Source organism: Paramisgurnus dabryanus, chromosome 1, assembly GCF_030506205.2.
Source record: "Paramisgurnus dabryanus chromosome 1, PD_genome_1.1, whole genome shotgun sequence".
In the NCBI taxonomy this organism is placed as follows: Eukaryota; Metazoa; Chordata; class Actinopteri; order Cypriniformes; family Cobitidae; genus Paramisgurnus; species Paramisgurnus dabryanus.
The window spans coordinates 18,864,829-18,887,794 of NC_133337.1; the positions used below are offsets into that span (position 1 = coordinate 18,864,829).

At 40.5% G+C, this 22,966-nt stretch overlaps 3 protein-coding genes across 5 annotated transcripts; 2 read left to right on the forward strand and 1 right to left on the reverse strand.

The window, feature by feature from the left end:
- The first annotated feature begins 947 nt into the window (after positions 1-947).
- LOC135758738 (GLIPR1-like protein 1) lies at positions 948-11,005 on the forward strand. Of its 2 annotated transcripts, XM_065273368.2 has the most exons (7): positions 948-1,201; positions 6,374-6,622; positions 6,763-6,881; positions 7,429-7,514; positions 7,592-7,618; positions 10,167-10,193; positions 10,379-11,005. In XM_065273368.2, the coding sequence occupies exons 1-7, from the start codon at positions 1,025-1,027 to the stop codon at positions 10,513-10,515; spliced, it is 822 nt and encodes a 273-aa protein (XP_065129440.1). In that variant the 5' UTR covers positions 948-1,024; the 3' UTR covers positions 10,516-11,005. The 2 variants fall into 2 exon arrangements, with proteins under 2 accessions (XP_065129440.1, XP_065129441.1); XM_065273369.2 differs by lacking the exon at positions 10,167-10,193.
- A 3,594-nt stretch (positions 11,006-14,599) lies between these two features.
- LOC135758739 (GLIPR1-like protein 1) lies at positions 14,600-19,246 on the forward strand. The gene is made up of 6 exons (XM_065273370.2): positions 14,600-15,568; positions 17,992-18,240; positions 18,354-18,472; positions 18,683-18,768; positions 18,844-18,870; positions 19,049-19,246. Exons 1-6 carry the CDS (start codon positions 15,389-15,391, stop codon positions 19,201-19,203), a joined length of 816 nt encoding a protein of 271 aa, XP_065129442.1. The 5' UTR covers positions 14,600-15,388; the 3' UTR covers positions 19,204-19,246.
- A 146-nt stretch (positions 19,247-19,392) lies between these two features.
- Positions 19,393-22,604, reverse strand: krr1 (KRR1 small subunit processome component homolog). 2 transcript variants are annotated; one of them, XM_065273366.2, is made up of 10 exons: positions 22,499-22,604; positions 21,918-22,090; positions 21,674-21,808; positions 21,284-21,409; positions 21,027-21,110; positions 20,850-20,906; positions 20,540-20,710; positions 20,363-20,440; positions 20,159-20,255; positions 19,393-19,969 (listed from the first exon to the last, which is right to left on the reverse strand). In XM_065273366.2, exons 1-10 carry the CDS (start codon positions 22,566-22,568, stop codon positions 19,830-19,832), a joined length of 1,131 nt encoding a protein of 376 aa, XP_065129438.1. In that variant the 5' UTR covers positions 22,569-22,604; the 3' UTR covers positions 19,393-19,829. The 2 variants fall into 2 exon arrangements, with proteins under 2 accessions (XP_065129438.1, XP_065129437.1); XM_065273365.1 differs by having other exon boundaries at positions 21,918-22,093.
- Positions 22,605-22,966: the final 362 nt, after the last annotated feature.

The following is a 22,966-nucleotide window of genomic DNA, read 5'->3' on the forward strand; positions in this document are numbered from 1 at the left end:
GGGGCTTTTAAGACATACTCCTCAAACTATTATTTCACACTAATTTGAGGGTTTAAAAATGGTTAGGGTTTGAGTTAAGGGTAGGTTGGGGTATCTTTGATTTAAATGTTGATCCAGGATAAACAAAAAAAGTTGATCCAGGATCACATTGTACTTGGTAAAATCACGGCGACCACGCCCCCAAGAGCTGAAGGTCCAGTGTACTCACCTGTATATCTACCTGTACGCCCCTTGTGTGAGTCTAGGAGAAGGAGGCCAGAGTACTTACCTGCCAGTCCACGTGTGAGCCACAGAGACCACATAAAGTGCACTTACCTGCATTTCCCTCTTGTGAGTCCAGGAGACGGAGTCCCGGGTACCTACCCATACGCCCACGTGTGAGGCGAGGAGACGCCTGCTAGAAGCTCCCTTTTAATATTTAAATTCCCCTTCCATTTTCCCTTGTTTTAAAGTTAATAAAGCTTGTAAAATTTTTCTTTCCTTGTCTGTCTGGTCATGGGGGTGTTTTGGAACCTCCTCGGGGTGGAAGTAGAGGGAGGAGCGCGACCCAGGGTATCGGTGGTCCGCTCCGACCTGTGACATTAGCAGTCACTGTTTCGGTACTCTTTCAGGTCTGTGTGGTTGTTGTTATTTTTTTATGTTTATTTAGATTTGTTGGACATTGTTTTTAATTGTTTATTCTGTAGACAATATATATTGTTTATCTATGTCTCAAATATTTACCAATATCAAGATTTTGTATGAAGTTATCAGTATTGAGCATTTGTTTATGTTAGAGGTAATATATTAAGCATTTTACATATGTGTGTAATATTTGATGAAAGTGAAGTTTTGTGGTGAATGGGTTTAACCCACATTGGCATGCAGTATAAAAACATGATGAGGGCGTGCAGACTCAAACAGTTTGGTTACTAAGCATCCATGACAAGCAGAAGTGAGCAGGAAATCAGTCAGTAACATTAGTTCATGAGTCACACTCGCTTGTCTTCTGTTTCCTCTCTGTGCTTTGCAGCCCAACTCAAAAATGAGCAACTCTGTGCATATTCTTCGTGTGATTGTTCTTCTTCATTTTGCCCCTCATACACAGAGCACTGAACCTTTTTACGACATCACAGACCCAGCGTTTATCAAAGAGTGCATCGAAGAACACAACAGACACAGAGCCAATGTGAAACCTTCTGCCAGCAACATGAGATACATGGTAAATATGATGAGTTTGTAACATTCACTAAACTCAGAGGATGTTTGAAGTTATTGAATGCAGATCAGATGTAAGATGTGCAACCATATCTGAAATCAAAAATAAGTTTGGGTCTTTTGTAATGCTGATATTGGCACACTGTAATGTAGTTAAACTAAAATCTGCAATTTTTGAACACACTTCAGGTATTCACTTTTGTACAAAGTTCCTTAAATTATGTGGTCATTGCATTCTATTTGTGTTTGTTTAAATGTCATTTTTATTTTATCAACACATTACATGTGCCACCAGAGGATAGTATGTTTTGGATCATGTTTATAGCAAACCCTCTTTCTCAAACCTGCATACAAATCTCTCATCTCAGCCAAGCCATTTTAACAATAAGGACTTGGCCTAAGGGATTCTCTCCACCCAACTTCAGCTTTTTTTAGAACTTATTTTTTGCATGGCAAAACATGGATGACTAAACATTTACTGTCCTATATATGGTTTGGCATTAATAATGTCACAGTTGAAAAAAAAATCAAATAATAAACCATGTGTGACACAATTCTGAACGAGAGACTGTGACTCAGTCTCGAGGTCTGGTAATGTTGAACTGTACAGTTCGATCCATCTTAAGGAGAACCGGCAAAATAGGGGCAAACGCAACCTACAGACAAAATTGATGGCCACTTCAGCCGTGTGCATCCCAGGTGTTTATGGCAGGGCCTCCAACACCTCACAAATGAGAAAGGCAGCACAGGTTCAGACATCAACAGCAACTCACTGAGGAAGTAATCACTACTTTACCCACTTTGAGGTCAATATGAAAGGGTTCCACAGCTGGGGAGGCCACTCAGGAACTGCGACGTCTTTAACCTTTCCCTGTCTACATACCCCGTCCTCAATTGCCTCAAATCTGCTACAAATGAGCTCATCCAAAGAAAACAACTATCAGCAGCCTCAATGACTCCACTGTGATGAAGTGTTTTGAGTGTTTTGGTTCGACATTAGTTTGCATGATGATGCACTGTTGCATCACAGCAAGAAGGTGCCCGGTTCAAACCCCGGCCCCGGGGGTCAGTGACTACATATTTGAAAACACATTTTGCACAGACTGTCAGGCTGGGGAATCATCACTCATCTACTCTGACTCATCTACTCTGAGTGGAGTTCCACAAGGTTGTGTGCTGAGTCCTCTGCTGTTTTCACTCTACACTCATGACTGCACACCAACTCACATCACAAACACAATAATTAAAATTGCAGATGGCACTACAGTGATGTGCTAAAATCAATGGTGATCAGTCTGCCTTCAGAAACTCTTAAAATAGTGCATTAATAACAACCTGGCAATGCATATGGCGGACCTTCAAATCACAGAAATCACCTCTTCACTGCCCTCTGAAAGACGAGACACACATCTCCAGACTGCTGAATATTTATGTGCGATCGTTAGGGCCGGCGCTACCTATAGGCAGAGTAGGCAAATGCCTAGAGCCTCAAGCTTGGATGGGGGACTCCATAAATCCACGTGCACAGGTCCGACAATCACTACTGACAGCAATAAGTAAAGTTTTAAGGTGAGTTCGACTTTATGCGGTCCCCCAGCTGCAAGAACCGCAGGCGGATGACATCAAAGTAACGTGAGAACGATGGATAAGCAGACCCCTCTGCATTCAAATCTCTGCAGCTGAACGATTTTGAGTGACGCTGAAAGCGGCAATCACTTCCTTTAATTCCTTCTAAGCAAAAGTGGCATGCAAAGACAGTTCAGCACATGATGCAGGTATTTTGAAATAATGGGTTTTAAAAATAAACTTAGCTTTTTTCGGTGTATCGACGTAATTTCAGGACAGATCAAACTTGAGCGCTGCTGACTCTGTATTGACACTTTGAATGCATGTGCACGATAGCATCGCGTGGGGAGCTAACTATCAAGTTAAAAAAGTTTGTATTTAAAGTCAAACAGCAAACAAAACTGGATTTACCTAAAGTAAACTGTCTGGATATCTTGTTAGTCCTCTACACTTTATTTTAGTTTTCAAATCATGAAAACATGATGCATATTTATTGAAAAAAATAATTATTCTGCTTAGTAGTTTGTCTGTTTAACTTCCAGTGGCAGCTGATTTGTATGGATATTTAAGGTATTAATTGAAATACATATGAATATAGTCTAATAGATATTTATACTGTATATTGTTTCAATAAGAGGGGAATTTCTCTTCATACCCAGCTAAAATAAAAACAAAAAAGTTTTCTAGGAGGTGTTCATCTGTAGTTTTTACAGTTAGGGTTTTTGCAATGTATTGTTGTCTTTTTAATTTTACTCTTTGGAGAAAGCAAAACTCCTGGGTTATCCCAAAAAGGTAGTTTTTAAATAAATTACTGCATCCATAATGTCACGGCCGGGGGCTGGCTATATCCAGCTAGAGCCACACCCCTTCTCAACTTCCACCTCGAGGAGGTCCCCAAAGCCAACCCAACGACCAGACAACACGAGAGCAGGTGAGTAATAAAACAATCTTTATTTATTTAAATAGCTAAAAGAATGGGGAAATGCAATTAAAAACTAAGGGATCTCTGGCTCCTCCCTCCAGGGAGACTGCTGCCACGGGCAGGCAGGGACGAAGGGGGCAACGGGGAACAGACCAGTTCGTTTCCTCCTCTGGACGTTGCTTTAAGCACAGACAGGTTAACACATCACACAGGTAAGTTACTCACGGGGCTTGGACTGTCTCGTTCACTTGAGGCGGTACACTAGGACAAAGGTAGGTATGTCACTCTCTCTTCGCAGTTCGTTTCTCCCTCTGAACGTTGCTTTAAGCACAGACAGGTTAACACATCACACAGGTAAGTTACTCACGAGGCTTAGGCTGTCTCGTTCACAGTGCACTAGGACAAAGGTAGGTATTTCACTCTCTCTTCACAGTTCGTTTCTTCCTCAGGACGCTGCTGTAAGTACAGGTAGGTTTATCACATCACACAATTTAGTTATCCACGAGGTATGGACTTCTCGTGTACGTTGAACAGTGGGCTTTCGCACAACGTACGTGCACCGTATACCTTCACCCGTCTGCTTACGCCTCAGGGGTGTCGTGGGGACGGCTGGGTCGAGTGCTACGGAGCCGAACGCTTCCCTGGCTCTCCCTCCTTGCTTGGACAACTGGGGGCCATGAGCTGGGGCGAACTCTCGATGAGGCTCCGCACACACCAAGGGCTTCTGTGGAATAAATCCAAATACTACCACGACCCAAAATCCTTACAGTGCACTTAGTTTGCTACTCACTTGGACGTAGCGCTGGGCTTCACCACTGTCTGCTTTCGAAAGTGAGGTGGTTAATGCTGACACACAGGGGGCCGAAAGGTCTGAGCTCTTCTTCACACAGAGCGCGAGCCACGACGTGTTATCCCTTCCTCACGAGCCATCCGAGGCGGGGGCGGTTCTGGTCGCTACAGACACAGCACACACGGCAAGCTTGTGTAAACACCAAATGATAAGTTCACTCACCCCACAGCACTCGACACACTCTCACGTGAATTTCTGGACTGGACCACCTGGCCTCGACCGGTCAGTGAGGCTGGCTGGGCATCGCCCTCACCGCAGGAGAGACAGTATAGTATATAACAGAACACAGTCAGCACAACCCCTGTATGTTGTTTGCTACCAGTTTGGCTCACCCACGCTTCTTGTATCCGCAGGGCCAGACGACCTACAGCATCAGCTCCCAAGTCGTTCCCGTTCGCACTTCCGGTTGTCCTACGGCTCACCCACGCTTCCCTTCACAGTGGGGCCAGGTACCTTTAACACACTCACAATACACACTAGCAGCCTTTTGTCAATACAGCATACACATGCAACAGCGGTTACTCACTCGTTGTTCGATCTCACAACCTGTTCGTACTTCCGGTTATTTCACGGCTCACCCACGCTTCCCTTCACAGTGGGGCCAAGTACCTTTAACACACTCAGAATACACAATGGCAGCCTTCGGTCAATACTGCATACACATACACCAGCGGTTACTCACTCGTTGTTTGTACTCACAACCTGGGGTTTAACTGCACTCGTTGGTTCTGAGCAATCACATTCACAAGTAAATCCGTGCCCAAATCTCTTCACCTAGTCACCTTTTGCCTCTTTTCTTCCCCAAGGGATCGACGTAGATCAATACGGCGGCTTACACAGCAGCAAACACAGCGTGCACAAAGTACACCAACAGCACTCGTGGTACAGTGCTCCTTTAACTCACAGCCCCGTCCTCTTCGCCTCTCCTGGCTGCCGCACTCTTTCCTCTCGCTGTAAGCGCTCCACGGATCAACGGCGCCCTCCGGCTCTCCCAAGGACAGGGCGTGTGCTTTAGTCTGCCCTAGGCAATAAAAAAAGCGCTCGTGACCACCACCACCACCTTTGTGCTTCTTTTGGTCTTTTTATGTGCCTGCTCTTTGCTCCCTCCTCCAATCGTGGTTTGCCAGCTTCATTCGCCACACCTGTTGCTCGTCTTCTCCTAATCTGCGTTGCTAGGGAGACCAGGAAGTGAAATGGTGTAATTAAAAATCGGGCCCGGGCGGAACCTTTCTCCGCCACTTTTGGTTCCGCCCCATCATAGTCACCCGGTGACAATAACAACAATTTGACCTGCCTTAAAATGTTTAACATGTGGTTTTGCATAATTTCTAATAAAATTTTAACATAAAATTAATCCATAGGTTAACTTGATAAAACAGAAAAGTAATGGGTAAGACATGTTTAATCACTGTAGTGCTTAAATGATTTCTTAAAGGGTGGAAAAAAACACTTTTTCAGATTAATCTGAAAATTAGAGGGGTGTGAGGGGCCTCCAAATATCTAGAACCGACCCTGGCAATGGTAGAAATAAATTTCAACTGATTGGGAGAATAAATATAACCATTATGATATGTTGTTTACCACTGTACCTGCTTATATATGCATTCTTCGTTAACATCATATTAGATTTTGTGTGTTCTATTCTATTCTATTCTATTCTTGTTTATGCTTTGTAGTCAATTGTGTTTTTAATATTTCTTTGTACTTCGTTTTTATATCTGACCTGTAAAGCATTTTAAGTTGCAGTTATGTTTTAAATGTGTTATAAATCAATTGTATTTTTATTATTGCTGTATGAAATGTACAATTTAATATTGATGTGTCCTGTGTTTATGTAGACATGGGATGAGGGTTTGGCAATAAGTGCACGGGCATGGGCGAGGAAATGCGTCTTTAAGCATAACCCTAATCTTCAGCAGCCGGGCAAAATGCATCCCATCTTTACACCTGTGGGTGAAAACATCTGGGCCGGTACCCCATACACAAAATTCAAAGTGCAGTCTGCTATACAGTTATGGGTGGATGAAGACAAATATTATAACTACGATAGCAATAACTGCTCCTATGTATGCGGCCACTACACACAGGTACACAGTGTATACAAATACTTACATCTTACCCAGTAAACCATAACCCAACCCAGTACTCTCACAGTCTCTCTCTCTCTCTCTCTCTCTCTCTCTCTCTCTCTCTCTCTCTCTCTCTCTCTCTCTCTCTCTCTCTCTAGGTTGTCTGGGCAGACACTTACAAAGTTGGTTGTGCTGCACAAGCATGTCAGAATGGTGTTGCTGAAACAAAGTTTTCAACAGTTCCTGGAATCATATTTGTGTGCAACTACGCAACAGCGTAAGTGTAAAAGTGTGAACATGTGACTCTTCTAGTGTAAACACATGCACTACAAATCTTTGTAAATGTAATGTTTAAAAAAAAATTAAATAAAAAACCTGTGTGCCAAAGACTTAACTTTGGGTGCTGCATATGGTTACCCTTTTTTTGATAGTCCACTTTAGACATTCAACTAACTTTCATAATTTGCAACTATATGTCAACTAACTGTCATTAGAGTATTAGTAGACTGTAAGGGTTGGGGTTAGGGAAGAGGTTTGGGTTAGTGGAATAAGTTGACATGCACCTGCACTTATAGACAGTTGAATGTCTGTTGAGATATCATCACCATAAAGTGTAAGTAGATATTAAGCAGACCGTCTACTAAAGATCTCTAAAGATTGGTAGTTGATAAGTAGTTGCAAAGTTACTTATAGTTAGTAAAATGTCTAAAGTGGACTATCGAAATAAAGTGTTACCCTGCATATTAACAGCAAAAGAGGATTGAAAATTATTCAGATCTGGAAAAAAAACTGCAGTAAATATTTATGCTCATTTGTTCTCACAGAGGAAACTATGCTGGTGTGTCTCCTTACAAAAGGGGCAAATCGTGCAGCAGTTGCAGCACAGAGATGTGTGAAAATAACCTCTGTCGTAAGTGTGAAAAACAAAGTTTAAAAACGTTAACCAACCTGAAGCTCATTTTAGAGATTTCTCATTTCCTTTCACAGGAAACTCAACACGGGATATCCTAAAGAGTAAGAAACTTTTTATTATTTTTATTTTGAGCTGGCCCCAAAACATATCTGAACACCTAAATGTGTTGAATAGTAAACTGATATGAGTCCAGGTTGCAGGTGTTCAAATGTGTTTATTGGGTTACTAATGTCCTTACAAATAATACACTTTTACAAAATTGTAGCTCATTTTAGAGATTTCTCATTTCCTTACACAGGAAACTCGACACGAGATATCCTGAAGAGTAAAAAACTTTTGATCATTGTTATTTTGATTGACTTACCTCTTCTGATTTTCTGAAGCTTTTTTTATAGAACAATGCCAGTGTACTGGCCAATGCCTGCCATGATGACGTATAGAGGTGTAGCTTTCGCCGTTATATAACGACCGTCTTTAAGGCATATCCTCAGATTCTTTCCACTTAACCACAGAAGATCAGTGCCATGGCAGCTTACACAATGTCTCATTCCCGTTTCTAAGTTACCGAGGTTGCTGTCGTTACCGAGACGTCCCCTTTCGAGAAGGATATCTCATCTTTGCGTCAGTAGTATTGAATGCCAGAGCCTCTAAGGACCCATTCAGAAACTCGTCCCGACCCAGGACAGAGTACATACAGACACAGCCAGCATATTATCGCTGCACTACACAGGGCACAATGCAACAAATGACCAAATGGCCAGCGTTTTGCATCTGCTGGCATAGCATAAAGGGCGATTTATAGTCGTGCGTAGGTCCTACGGCGTAGCCGCGACGGCGTAGGTTCCGCGTCGGTTTTCATTTATACTTTTGCGTCGCCGTCCGCGTTGACGTGCAAACAAACGCGCAACCGCTGGTTGGCAGTAATCACGCGTGTAACCACAGTAGCAGCAGAAGTCGTCACAGAAGAAGAAGCTAAGCAAGTTAACCCACAAACGAAAAAGAAATAGCAACTTGTTGTGTATAATTTGAGAAGACCAGCAATGATGGAAGTAAATAAACAGCGACTTATGTTTGAGTTAAATCACTCCTCAACTTGGGTCATCTTTGTTTTCACCGTCTCAAACGGAAATACCTATGACGCAGTTTTTTTACCTGACGGGGAGGGGTTCTGGTGGACCAATCACAGCGCTTGCGGTCCGCGTAGAGCCGACGCGCTGTTAGAAATTTTGTGAGGTAGGACCTATACGCACGACTATAAATCGCCCTTAAGATGCACATCAGGATAGCTAGTGTGAAAGAAACGAGGATGAAGCTCCATACCTCTGTTCACACTGTGAATACGTGTTAACCACGCAACTGCCACTGTGGCACAAAAAGCTGCTCAGACTGCTGTGTCTTGGTTCGAGCACTCAGATAAACATATACATGTAAAGCCCAGACCAGGCATAGCTCACCTAGAGCCAGAATAGAAGGCAGATTGTAACCACCTACGCTCTAACGGCTTTGGTTTCAGGCATGTTATCTCTAATGGGACACTATAAGAGAGTGAGGTGTCCCGCTTCACTCCCTTAATTCTGATAAGCAGAAGGTGCTCAGCCACTGTGCGCCCAGAAGCATTGTGCAAAACGGCACAGGAGCTGCGTCGAAACCCTTGAGGTAGCCAGCCTGCATCACCGCCAACTACCCACTACTGTAAAGGTAGAACACTCGTCATAGGACAGCACACCGGGTCATAGATGTTCATTTCACAGCTTTATGCACACAGCATAAGAGGGGCATTGAGTAGAAAGTGCTCATGACTCTCATGTCTCAAAGCGCAACACTACAGAGAGTCTAAGTCATGGCATAACACCCCCACAAACAGATTGTACAACTGGCTGGAGTGCACTTACAGAAGCTGATTTGGCCAGTTCGGGGACACGAAAAACTGATCCCCTCCCCAATTCTGCGCTTATCAGCAGCAGAATTCAACTGGGGCACACAAACTGCTGGCGCTTGGCCAAGCAGTGTGTCCCCTATGTGAGTGCAACAGGTAGAAGCACAAAGCGTGTACTCTCTCCTACTTGCGCACAGATCCAGTAAGCAAAATCCAAACTCAGATTGGCTAATGCCATCAGCCACATGTCCGTGCTGCATCTGTGGTGGCGGGACATGAGTCGCCAAATAGGGAGCAGATATGCAAGCAGCTGTCCACACCTGAGCACTTAACAGTGCTGAAGGGGGTCAGGGCAACATGTGGCATACTAGAGGCATCTGTCGCCAGCACAACAGTGCCTTGGGGTGAACAGCTCGGAGCAGACATGCAACTAGTGCGCACTCCTTAAAGAGGCGGGCCCGTGTCCGATCCACAACCAAGCACATGACTTATAGCTGGCTTGCAGAACATGCTCGTATGCCCACACACACAGGTAAAACACTCTAAGGAAAAGAGTTTGCCTGCGGACGGGCAGGACCCTCTCCAAACAGTTCTATAAAAAAGGCTTCAGAAAATTGAAAGAGGTAGGACCTACCGTAGCATCAGCTACTGACGCAATGTCGAGAGACCGTTCTCGAAAGGGAACTGATGGACCCTTTCCAATAACACCCTTACCAATAACACACTTTTACAAAATGTAGCTCATTTTAGAGATTTGTAATTTCCTTTCACAGAAAACTCAACACAAGATATCCTGAGGAGTAAGAAACTTTTTATCATCTTTATTTTGATTGTACGCTGGCCCCAAAACGTATCTGAACACCTTAACGTGTTGAATAGTAAACTGATGGAGAGTCCAGGTTGCAGGTGTTTAAATGTGTTTATGGGGTCACTAATATCCTTTACAATAAGACACTTTTACAAAGCTGTACTTAACTGTTTGCAGGTAACTTGGACCCTAAACTCTCATGCGGTTCATTCTGTACATCTCTTCTGGTTATCAGACCTGTGTCCATTGTGTTCATATTCATCAGTGTTTTCTGCCTGCAGCAGTATTATCCAAATCTATTTATATATGAGTAAAAGCAGCAGCTTCACCAAATCAACCTTCCAGTTCTCCTTTTGTTTGCTTGTACATTATTACAAAAAAACATTATAAATTTAGTTAGGGATAAATTATTTGTGCTTCAAATTTGGTAGAAAACCTCAAAACTTTTAACCTTTCCTTTGAAATAGTACAAAATATAATGTGAAACCATACATTTTTTTTTTTTCAGATTGAGTGAAAAAATATTAATTTATCCCTCTGGAAATGCAGGGTAGCATTGTGGTATCTGTTGTTATATTCTGCACATGCTGACAATAATGGGGACATACTGTAATGATATCAATTTAAGACTTTGTACAGCACACAACAATATTTTTTTTTTTTATGGCTGGTTTCTTTTTCGAGGGAATAAAAGCTTTTTGGCGCTCCTCTTGCCTCTTTGATAAAGCTTCAGCCTGTTTCACCTTTAGACAAAATATGAAAACATAAATAAATGAATAATAATAACAATGAGTGAATCAGTTATGAGTGGATCAACTGAGTGAATCTGTTAAGTGAGAATCATTTATGACTGAATCAGGGCCTTTTTACACGAGAATGCTTGAGTATGAAAACGTAAAAAATATTTTTTTCAACACACACACACACACACACACACACACAAGCATATACTGATTCACACAGGGCCGGCTCTACCTATAGGCAGAGTAGGCTAATGCCTAAGGCCTCAAGCTTGAAGAGGAGGGCTCCACACATGTGGTTTTGCATAATTTCTAATTACATTTTAACATAAATTTAATCAATTTGATAAAACAGAAAGTAATGGGAAAACATGTTTTATCACTGTAGTGTTTCAATGATTTCTTACAGGGTAGGAAAAAACACTTTCTCAGATTATTCTGAAAATTAGAGGGGTGTGAGGGGCCTCCAACATACATTTTCCCTAGGGCCTCCAAATATCTAGAACCGGCCCTGGATTCACAGCTCATGAACTGAGATATTTCCTGCATGAGGTGTGCGCTTGTACTTTACTCTCAGATTGAGGTGGGAATGGCGTGTACTCCTTCTTGGTCGTATTCTTCTTGGGAGAGACTCTTATTTCTAGCTTGACTACATCAGACTTTGTACTTTCCCTAAATTTCATTACGCTTCTGTACTAAGTCTGAGATATCTAACAATTCTAACCATTTTAAGAGCCATGACGTAGACGCTAAGCGCCGAATGTAAGGTTGTATTTTACAGTGGACATGGAGACATAGAAAGCTATTCGCTCTGTTGTGGAGAACCGGCATTTGCCAACTGAAGCCCAGACAAGAAGAGTGTTTGTTAAACATTTTTAATGGAGATGATGTTGTTGCCCTACTCCCGACAGGTTTTGGGAAAAGTTTAATTTATCAACTATTACCGATCGTCAGCGAGAAACTGTGCACAACGATTGAGAAATCATGAAGGGGAATTTCATTGTTCACAATTAAAGGGTGGAGGACGCGTGGGCAAACATTCTTTGGTGACGTTTCTGATTAACCAGAAAATGAGGTAGGAAGATTTAATTTACATTATGGTTAGGGCTGTCTGGTGGAAGAGTTCTTAGACGTGAGTGGAAAGAAACCGAAGGATAGTCCCTGCTGAAAAAACCAGCATCAAACCAGCATGGACCAGCATGGGAATTATGCTGGTTTAGCTGGTGGTCACAGCATACCAGCACCAAAACACAACATATGCTGGTATGACCAGCATGGGATGCTGGTGCTAATGCTGGTTTAGCTGGTGCTAATGCTGGTTTGTTGCTGGTTTAGCTGGTGCTGATGCTGGTTTAGCTGGTGTTCACTAGCAAACCAGCACCAAAACACAACATATGCTGGTCTTGCTGGTATGCTGTTTTTTTCAACAGGGGTGTTCAACTAGCTCTGACCTGATTTACTTCACATAATCTGCAAAGGTCGTTCACAGCCATGTTCACGCCACTGGATGGATTTGTTTTTGCATCATATATGTGTTTACAGCGGAAATGTTAAGCATGGCATAACGCACGTCATAACCAAACATTACGTTATTGGCTTACGTTTAGACCAATGATTTTAAACTTTAGACAAGCCCCCCTCCCACGAGAAGGTAAACGCTTATCAATTATGCCCAACCAGACTCTGTCTATAAAGCATAGCAAATTAGCATAGGATGGCATTACCATGGCAGGAATCTCTCCCAGCTCTGAGTGAGCAGCTCTGTATCACTCGCCAGAGTCTGAGTTAATCAAATCACGTGCACAGTTCTGAATCATTATAGGAGTCACTCAATAACACATTATATAACACTTTCAATCCTCCGGGAGTTCAGATAAGATTTTATCGAGAGGGAGCTCAAGGGGGTAGAAATCATGTTTAAGTGTCATCAACTTTAATTGTGCCATTTCTGCACCAGAAAAATTCAAGACACTGCAAAAAATTTGTTTCTGTGTACCTTTATGTTGTTGGGTAAATGTTCTTCATGGTGTCCAACACAACTTGCGCACCTGTCAAAGACAAAAAGAGAATCACACAAAGAATGACAATCAAAATATCACAAGTCTACATTCAAATGTGTCTTCAAAAAAGTGAAAGGAAACTTGCAAAAAATCTAAATCAAGGCCCTGAAATTCTCACCTCCTTCAAACCACTGTATGGGCCGAGTGATTTGTCCATATTTATAAAAACTGTCTTTGAGGTGGAAAGTGCTTAGCTCCACGTCAGGTCTGAGCAGACATACGCACTTTTTCTTAAGTTTTGCTTAAGTAATAATAAGCCATACTTGCTGCTCGAAATGGATTTAAACATTGACAAGTGCTCTTTTATATGTCATAAATTAGGCAGTGTTTAAATGCAGAGATTCTAGCTGTGCACAATTTTAAGATCTTTTGTCATTTGTAGATTTTACATCCACGTTTTCTGTGCGCATGTTCACTTTATGAATCACACGTACGCACTATTTAATCATAAGATCAAATTTAGGACGTTTTCTATGCAGCATTTTATAAATGAGGTCCCAGGTGTCATACCAACATGTCAAGATGGGATTGGAACCCATGCATCACTTGCAACCTCAGTTTCAGAAACACTGCATGTAACCACAGCACCACTGTGTCTTTAGCTGGAAGTGTTGGCATTTTATACAGTGACAACCATTTAATATAATCAATAGTAGGATTTGAACCAAGACGAGGAATAAAAAGCAAATGTTCAGTTCAGCCACTGAGCTACTGAATTGGAACAGTTTAACTTTGAATTGCTTCATGTTATTTGAAACATAAACATTTTAAATATTGAGACACAAAAGAGTTTAACACATGAGCTGGTGAATCGGTAGCAACTTAGTGTGGATTTTCTCATTGGGATTTGAACCAAGACTTTAAGATATGGAAAAAAAACATTTAACCGCTGAGCTATTGAATTTGCATAGGATAGTTTAATAAGATGAATTTCTGGTTTCTTTGCTTTGTGATTTTAGAAATATCAAATTATGGGTTTTGAAAGACAGGAGTATAACCTCTGAATTGGTAGCGACTCGCTATTGATCTTTCTTCAGTTCTTTGTTTTATAAGAAATACATGTAAACAGTTAGATTCTAAGACTTTGAGATATAAAAGACAACAATTCAACCACTAAATTATTAAACTGTGAGGGATTGATTTGAATTTTGGGGCAAAACAAAAAAAAGTGAAATTCTTGCATTGTTAAACTACTTGATACTTGCTTCTTTACATAAATCAACTGGATTTCAATCAAGACTGTATAATGAAAGACAACAGTTTAACCCCAGAACCAACAAACTCTGAACATCTCATCACAGGCTTATTATTGGGTTCCTCATTGTAATGCACAATATTCACCACAAGAGGGCCCAATAATATTAAAGAATGGGATTTGAGCCAAGATGAGCAAGTGCCAGAAACACTTGGGCTATTAAATTTGCAGTGGTGTACAGCTGTAAGTATTTATTTTTATATCATTAAAGATACTTTCAACCTCTCAGATCTGAATCAAGACTTTCAAGTTCAGAAGGTTAACACAATAAGGCATGTAGAACCGGCCTTCTGAACAGTTTAGCCTCAACCTGCCCCAGCACATCTGCCTAGAAGTGTATAGTATTCTTAGCAAGACCATAATTAGCTGCATTACATGAATGTGTGTTTAATTAGGGACACTGGCTCTCCAGGACCGAGCTTGGGCACTGACTTCAGGCAATGCATTTGCAGTGTTGACAAATATAATAAAAAACAAATCACCAATGAAGGGCCCAGCAATGAAGAAATACATGAGAACTATGCAATGTGATTCAAGACACTACAAGATTTTAATGTTTTTATCAGGGGCTTGAACCCAGGTTTTGATAATTTTTTGTCAAACACCCACCGCACTGAGCTACCAGCAACACAAGTTGAGCTTTATTCTCATTTTGCTACCTTTGTGAACATACAGTGGAACGAAATGTCATGTCTCGCAGGACCACTGCGCTACATAAATAAACATAAATGTTGTTTTTTCTGATTTATTTAATGTCTATTTAGATTTGTTGGCTATTGTTTTGCATTGTGTATTCATATTGTTTAACTATTTACTTAGTTTTACCAATAGGCTATCAAGATTTTGTATGATGTTATCAGTAGTGAGCATTGCTGTATGTTAGAGGTAATCTATTAAGCATTTTACATGTGTGTTATATTTGATGAAAGAGTTTTGTGGTGAATAGGTTTAACCCACATTGGCATGCGGTATGAAAACATGATGAGGGAGTGTAGACTCAAAGAGTTTGATTACGAAACGTCCATGAAAAAGCAGAAGTGAGCAGGAAATCAGATGTCAGTGATGACATACTTTATGAGTTACACTCGCCTGTCTTCTGTTTCCTCTCTGTGCTTTGCAGCCCAACTCAAAAATGAGCGACTATGTGCATATTCTGCTTCGTGTGATCGGTCTGCTTCATTTTGCCCCTTGTACACAGACCACTGAACCTTTTTATGACATCACAGACCCAGCGTTTATCGAGGAGTGCGTCAAAGAACACAACAGACACAGAGCCAATGTGAAACCTTCTTCCAGCAACATGAGATACATGGTAAATATGATGAGTATGTTACATTCACTAAACTCAAACGACGTTTGAAGTTCTTGAATGCAGATCAGATGTAAGATGTGCAACCATATCTGAAATCATTTGAAAAAAAATTAGGTCTACTAATGCTGATTTTTGCATGCTGTTATGTAGTGTAAAATGAAAATAAACACGATTCAAGTATTCACTTTTGTAAAAAGTTTTTTTTTTTTCAAATTATGTGGTCATTGTATTTTACTTGTGTTTGTTTAAATGTCATTTTTAAATCATCACATTACATGTGCCACGAGAGAATGGTATGTTTTGAAGTCGTTGTCTGGTGGCAGAGAACAGGGACCTAGAGGGTACATAAGTCTGCATAAGCAAGTGAAGGTAAGGGGGTGCTGACCCAGTGGTAGATTAAAAGGCCAGGAGCAGAGCTTTGAATTTGATGTGAGCTGCTATAGGAAGCCAGTATAACCTGACAAAGACAGGAGTGACGTGCACCCTCTTTGGCTCATTGAAGACCACTCTTTCCGTTGCATTCTGAATCATCTGTAGGGGTTTGGTTGCGTAGGCTGGGAGTCCGGCCAGTAGCGCATTGCAATAGTCCAGTCTGAACAGGACAAGAGCCTGGACTAGGACTTGTGTAGCATGCTCGGATAGGAAAGGTCTAATCTTCCTAATGTTGTAGAGGATGAATCTACAAGAGGGTTGGTGCTGGCAACATGATACGTAGAGCTAAGCTGATCATCAATTAACACTCCCAGTTTTCTGAATGTCCTGGAAGGCGTATTGGTTGAAGAACCTAGTTGAATGGAAAGATTGTGAGGAATCATAGGGTCAGTCGATATACAAACAGCTCCGTCTTTTCAAGGTTCAGCTGGAGATGATGATCCTTCATCCAGTGTGGGATGTCACTCAGGCATGCTGAGATGCAGTTAGAAACCGTGGGATCATCAGGCTGGAAGGACAAGCGGAGTTGTGTGTCATCCGCATACCAGTTGTAAGAAAAGCCATGTTTTCGAATTACAGTACCCAGGGATGTCATGCATATAAAAAAGAGCAGTGGTCCAAGCACTGAGCAAATTAGGAAATGCTCCACAGCTTTAATCCCAGGAATGGGGCTGGCCAAAAACAGCATTCCGGGGAGGCCCTCAGGAACTGTGCGGATCAGCTGGCAGAGATATTTTCAACATCTTTAACCTTTCCCTGTCAACATACCTTGTCCCCTATCACCTCAAATCTGCTACAACTGTGCTCATCCCCAAGAAAACAGCTATCAGCAGCCCTAATGACTTCACCGTGATGAAGTGTTTTGAGAGGTTGGTACTCTGACACATCAAATCAACACCTCATGATGACGTAATCCCCACTGCTCTCCTCGCTAATTCATTTGGAGCACCTGCAAACACATGTTAGGATTGTGTTTGTGGACTTCAGTTCTGCATTTAACACAATCATAAAAATAGCTGCAAGAAGCGATCCCAGGATCAAGACGAACATGGCACAAAATGAATCATCCATGATAACTGTCATGATTTAAGATCTAAGTTTGCATTAGTTTAGGCAAAAATAGCCATTTTATATACTTGAGACCACTAGGTGGCGCTGTGCCGAAACAATGGATTTTGACTAAGCAATGCGGAGATATAGCCTCAAATCTCTTGACCTAAGTCAGTGCCTAGATATTTGTGATAGATATTTTGCACAGACTGTCAGGCTGGGAAATCATTACTCCTTCACTTTGACTTTTGGCAGAGGAGTTCCACAAGGTTGTGTGCGGAGTCCTCTGCTCTTTTCACTCTACACTCATGACTGCACACCAACTCACAGCACAAACACAATAATTAAAATTGGCAAATGACACTACAGTAAGGATGCTAAAATTAATGGTCATCCATCTGCCTACACTGTACAGGAAGGAGGTGACTAAACTCTAAGAATAATGCATTAATAAAAACTTGGCACTTGGCACCAAATTCATACGGCGGGCCAGAAATATAATAAATGCACTTCTTCCAATCACAGCAATCACCTCTTCACACTGCTGCCCTCGAAGACGATATCAGTCCAAGACACACACCTCCAGACTGCTGAATAGTCTCTATTTATGTGCAATCATAGAAATACATTTTAACTAATGGGAGAATAAATACAACCATTATGATATTTTGTTTACCACTGTACCTGCTCATATCTGTACATTTGTTAACATTATTGATATTAGATTTTGTGTGTTTTATTCTGCTCTTGTTTATGCTTTGTAGTTATTAATGTTTTTTTAATGTTTCTTTGTACTTATTTTTTTATGTTTCTATATCTGACCTGTAAAGCATTTTAAGCTGCAGTTATGTTTTAAATTTGCTAAACAAATCAAATCTATTATTATTGCTGTATAAAATGTACAATTGAATTTAATATTGATGTGTCCTGTGTTTTTGCAGACATGGGATGAGGGTTTGGCGATAAGCGCACGGGCATGGGCGAGCAATTGCATCTTTGAGCATAACCCTCATCTTCAGCAGCCGGGCAGAATGCATCCCATCTTTACACCTGTGGGTGAAAATATCTGGGCCGGTGCCCCGTATGGAAGTTTCAAAGTGCAGTCTGCTATAAAGTTATGGGTGGATGAAGACCAATATTATAACTATGATAGCAATGCGTGCTCAAACGTATGCGGCCACTATACACAGGTACACAGTTGCTAGTCAACGTTTTGTGATTTAACGTTTTATAGTAAACCTAAAAAAGTACAAATACTTTGATCTTAGCCAGCTAACCAATGGTCTCTCTCACATCTTGTTAGGTTGTCTGGGCGGACACTTACAAAGTTGGTTGTGCTGCACAAGCATGTCAGAAGGGTGTTGCTAAAACAACTTTTTCAACAGTTTCTGGAATTATATTTGTGTGCAACTACGCATCAGCGTAAGTATGTAAAAGTGTGCTGGATAGTGTGTGCCTGTAACTCTTCATATATGCCCTAGACATGTTTGTAAATGTGTCTTTTTTGTTAGTTTTTTTTACTTGTGTCCTAAAAGTTAACTGCTACCTAAGGCTGCTGCATATGAACAGCATTGAAAAACTTCAAATCTGAAAGAAACTGCAGTAAATATTTGTGCTCATTTGTTTTTACAGAGGAAATTATGCCGGTGCGTCTCCATACAAAAAGGGCACATCATGCAGCCATTGCGGCACAGAGACGTGTGAAAATAACCTCTGTCGTAAGTGTGAAAAAAAGTATAAAAACACTTATCAACCTGAAGCTCATTTTAGAGATTTCTCATTTCCTTTCACAGGCAACTCAACACGGGATATCCTGAAGAGTAAGAATATTTTTATCATCTTCATTTTGATTGCCCCTAAATGTATCTGAACACCTAAACATGTTGAATAGTAAACTGATGGAGAGTCCAGGTTGCAGGTGTTCAAATGTGTTTATGGGGGTCACTTATATCCTTTACAATAAGACACTTTTACAAACCTGTACTTAACTGTTTGTAGGGTATAATTGGAGGCCGGACTGGGACCCTGCACTCTCCACATGTGGTTCATTCTGTGCATCTCTTCTTGTTATCAGACCTGTGTCCATTGTGTTAATATTTATCAGTGTTTTCTGCCTGCAGCGTTTTTATCCAAATCTATTTATATATGAGTAAAAGCAGCAGCTTCCCCAAATTAACCTTTCAGTTCTCCTTTTGTTTGCTTGTACATTATTGCAATCCATTACATTCAAAAACCGATAAAGAAAAACATTATAAATGTAGTTAGGGAGAAATCGTTTGTGCAACATATTGGGTAAGACGACCTCAAAACTTTTAACATTTCCTTTGAAATACTACAAAATATAGTGTGAAACAATCCAAATTTATTTACAAATATCAAAGTCAATATTACAGTCGGATTGAGTGAAAAAAAGATTCATTTATCACTCTGGAAATGCAGGGTAGCATTGTGGTAAAAAGCATTTCAAGTATCTGTTGTTATATTCTGCACATGCTGACAAGTGTAATGGGGACATAATGATATAAATGTCAGACTGTAAACAGCACACAACAATAACAATCGTATGAGTGGCTTTCATAGAGAAAATGATAACAGTTTTGTGATGTTAATACACGGTACAAAGTCTTCTCTCAACTGTAAAACCCAAGATAAATCTAAGCATTCATCTGAGTTTCACATTAAACGTTGACTGCAAATGATGCTTTAAATAAACACATTAAGACAATGTTGTAATAACTCATGATGACATCATTAAATCTCAATGACAGAAGTGGACATGTTAACTCTTTAGTTTCTTCTTCTTTGTCTCTTTAACAGCAGAGCTCACAGGATTTGCTGGAGGAGCTCCAAGCTTTTTAGTTTTTGCCTTCTTGACTTTATCTTTGATGGCTTGAATATCAATTTTATTCTCTGCAGGTACTGTAGGTGAAGAGAATCACATATACACTCATTTATTTAACTGATGTCAGTCAGTAAATTACAAGTCATTATATTAGTCAAATACTTCCGAACAAACCAATTAGTATAAAAATTTAATACAAAATATATTTAATATATGATCAGTACCAAAAACAGATTTTCTTTTTATGCATGATGTGTCTGTAATACCTGTTTTCGTCTTTTTTATGGCTGGTTTCTCTTTCGGTGGAATAAAAGCTTTTTGGCGCTCCTCTTGCCTCTTTGATAAAGCTTCAGCCTGTTTCACCTTCAGACAAAAAATGAATAAAAATAATAATAATAACAAAGAGTGAATCAGCTGAATGAATCAGTTATGAGTGAATCAGTCGCAACATCTATAAGTGACTCTCGTACCTTCAATTCATTCATCTTCTTGCGTCTCTTCTCGCTCTCGCGTAGGAAGAACTCTCCACTCGCCAACTCCTTGTCAATCTGTTCAGCAGAAACAAACACACACACACACAAGCATAAATATATCTGATTCACAGCTCATGAACTGAGATGTTTCCTGCAGGAGGCGCGCGCTCATACCTTGCTCTCAGGTTGAGGAGGTGGGAATGGCGTATACTCCTTCTTTGTCGTCTTCTTCTTGGGCTGTTTGCGTTTGGAGAGACTCTTATGTCGGAAGTTGGGCAGGAATCTCTCCCAGCTCTGAGTGCGCAGCTCCGGGTCACTCGCCAGCTCTCGCTTGATCATCAGAGTCTAAGTGAATCAAATCACGAGCACAGTTCTGAATCATTATGGGAGTCACTCAATAACACATCATAGTACAACTTAGTGCAACTTTAAGTGTGCCATTTCTGCACCACAAGACACTGCAAAAAAATATGTTTCTGTCTACCTTTATGTTGTAAATGGGGTGAATGTTCTTCATGGTGTCCAGCACAACTTTGCGCACCTGCCAAAGACAATCACACAAAATAAATCACTATCAAAATATCACAGGTCAACATAAACATGGGTCACCAAATTGAAAGGAAACCTGCAAAGAACTCAACCAAGGCCCTAAAATTCTCACCTCCTTCAGACCACTGTATGGGCCGAGAGCAGAAACTGTGTTACCCTGCACCATCACATAACAGCTGGTCAGAAGCTCCAATGCCTAAACCAAACACAACTAATGAGATTTTATCATGCCAGATTTTACTTTACTATTGCTGAGAATCGAAATACACAGGAAAGATTAATATACCCTAAAATATGCTTTAAAAACAATATCAGATGCCAGAGAAAATAAACCATAAAACTCCATATAAGACAGAACTGTTAACTCACCTTCAGTGTGGAGCCCTTTGGGCCAATCAGCCTCTGTCTCCTCTTAACAAAACGGTCTCTGTTTCGCACCAGAGTCCCAATTTTAATTATATCACACGCTACATCATCTTCTAATATCCTTACTGCCTGAAAAGAGAAGGAAGGTTTAACAAGAGATGTTAAATACAGTGAAACAAAAATACAATAAACTGGTGCATGACTAACAGAAGTATTTCTGTCCAAGATATACTTTTGCATGAATTATATAACATTTGTATTCATTTTTGCAAAGCTGTGTCACTGAAAAACACAAACCTCTTGAAGGAGTAAATTCACACACAACAGAATAATAGACTAGACCAATAGGATTACATTACATTAACATATATAAAACTGTGCCGGATCATTTACCTGTTCAAATGGCACACTTCTAGCCAATAGCTTGATGAGATCTCTTGCTCTAAGGATAGAATACGGATCAAATGTTTTCTTAGTGGTGTTGACAGTCATACTGCCTTCAATCAGGTCCAATGTGGCATTGACGAACTACAGAACAACAGCAGAGATGGGTGGAAATTAGACTGGTCACTCTGGATAAGATGTATTCAATGAACTTACAAAGAATTAAGCAGTGCTTGTGTCTGAAGATACGTACCACATCCCCAAGTGCTTTTTGCACCAGCGGCCAGCATTCTTTTAGATACGCTTCTCTGTATTTGGGGAAGAGGGTGGCGAAACTGCTCACCTCCAGCAAACCTTTTGGGTTGTCCCCTTTGCTGAACTTAGGCTCTTTCCAGCCTTCTGGTACGGTGAGCAGTTCAATCTCATCTACTGCAAGAGAGAGCACATCCATAAACTACCCTTTACTTTAACCACTGAACTTATTTATTCACTCACTCGGATAAGTAAGGTGAATTCAGGTAGATCGGGACAGTTTGACAATTATTTCAAGTTAGCAGATTTATCCTACATTTCTAAAACCACTATATGGCGTCATGTTTAATTTCTCAACAAATTAACAAAACACGTCAATAAGTCTGACTGCATAACAATAAGGGCAATAAAATACATAAAGAGATACTTTTTTTCAATAACCTTATTTGCCGTTGTAGCTACACACGAGCGGCATCACATATAAACATCTAATGTATCTTTATTTACACAGATATTTATGACACGTGCAAAATCAATAACAATAATATAGCCAAATGTATTACATTTCATAGGGAAACTGACCTTGATTTTTATTCTTTTTATCTTTTTTACTGGTTGGTGTTTCACTCACGCTTTCCGTGGGCGCCGCCATTGTTAATGTCAGTCACTGACGTCATACGGAGTGTCATGCGTCACGGTCAATTGCGATTACTGCCACCTGCTGGCGTGGAAGTAATCTGATTGAATTTACAAAGCTGTCAACTACTGATAAAAATACAAAATGAATGTATCATTATACTTTAGAATACTGAAACAAAAAAAAAAAATGTCCGGATATCAAACTTTAATAAAATAAATAGTCACACTCCTATTATTAAAATTTATTATAAACACAAATTCACATCTGTAATACAAGTTTTTAGCTTTAGTAATTAGCGTTATTATTTTAATAACACTTTAACATTTCCAGTTCTCATAAAAGCCTATTTTTGTTTATTATAAGAGCAGAAAAATAATAATGGTGAATAAAATCTAAACCAATCCAACACA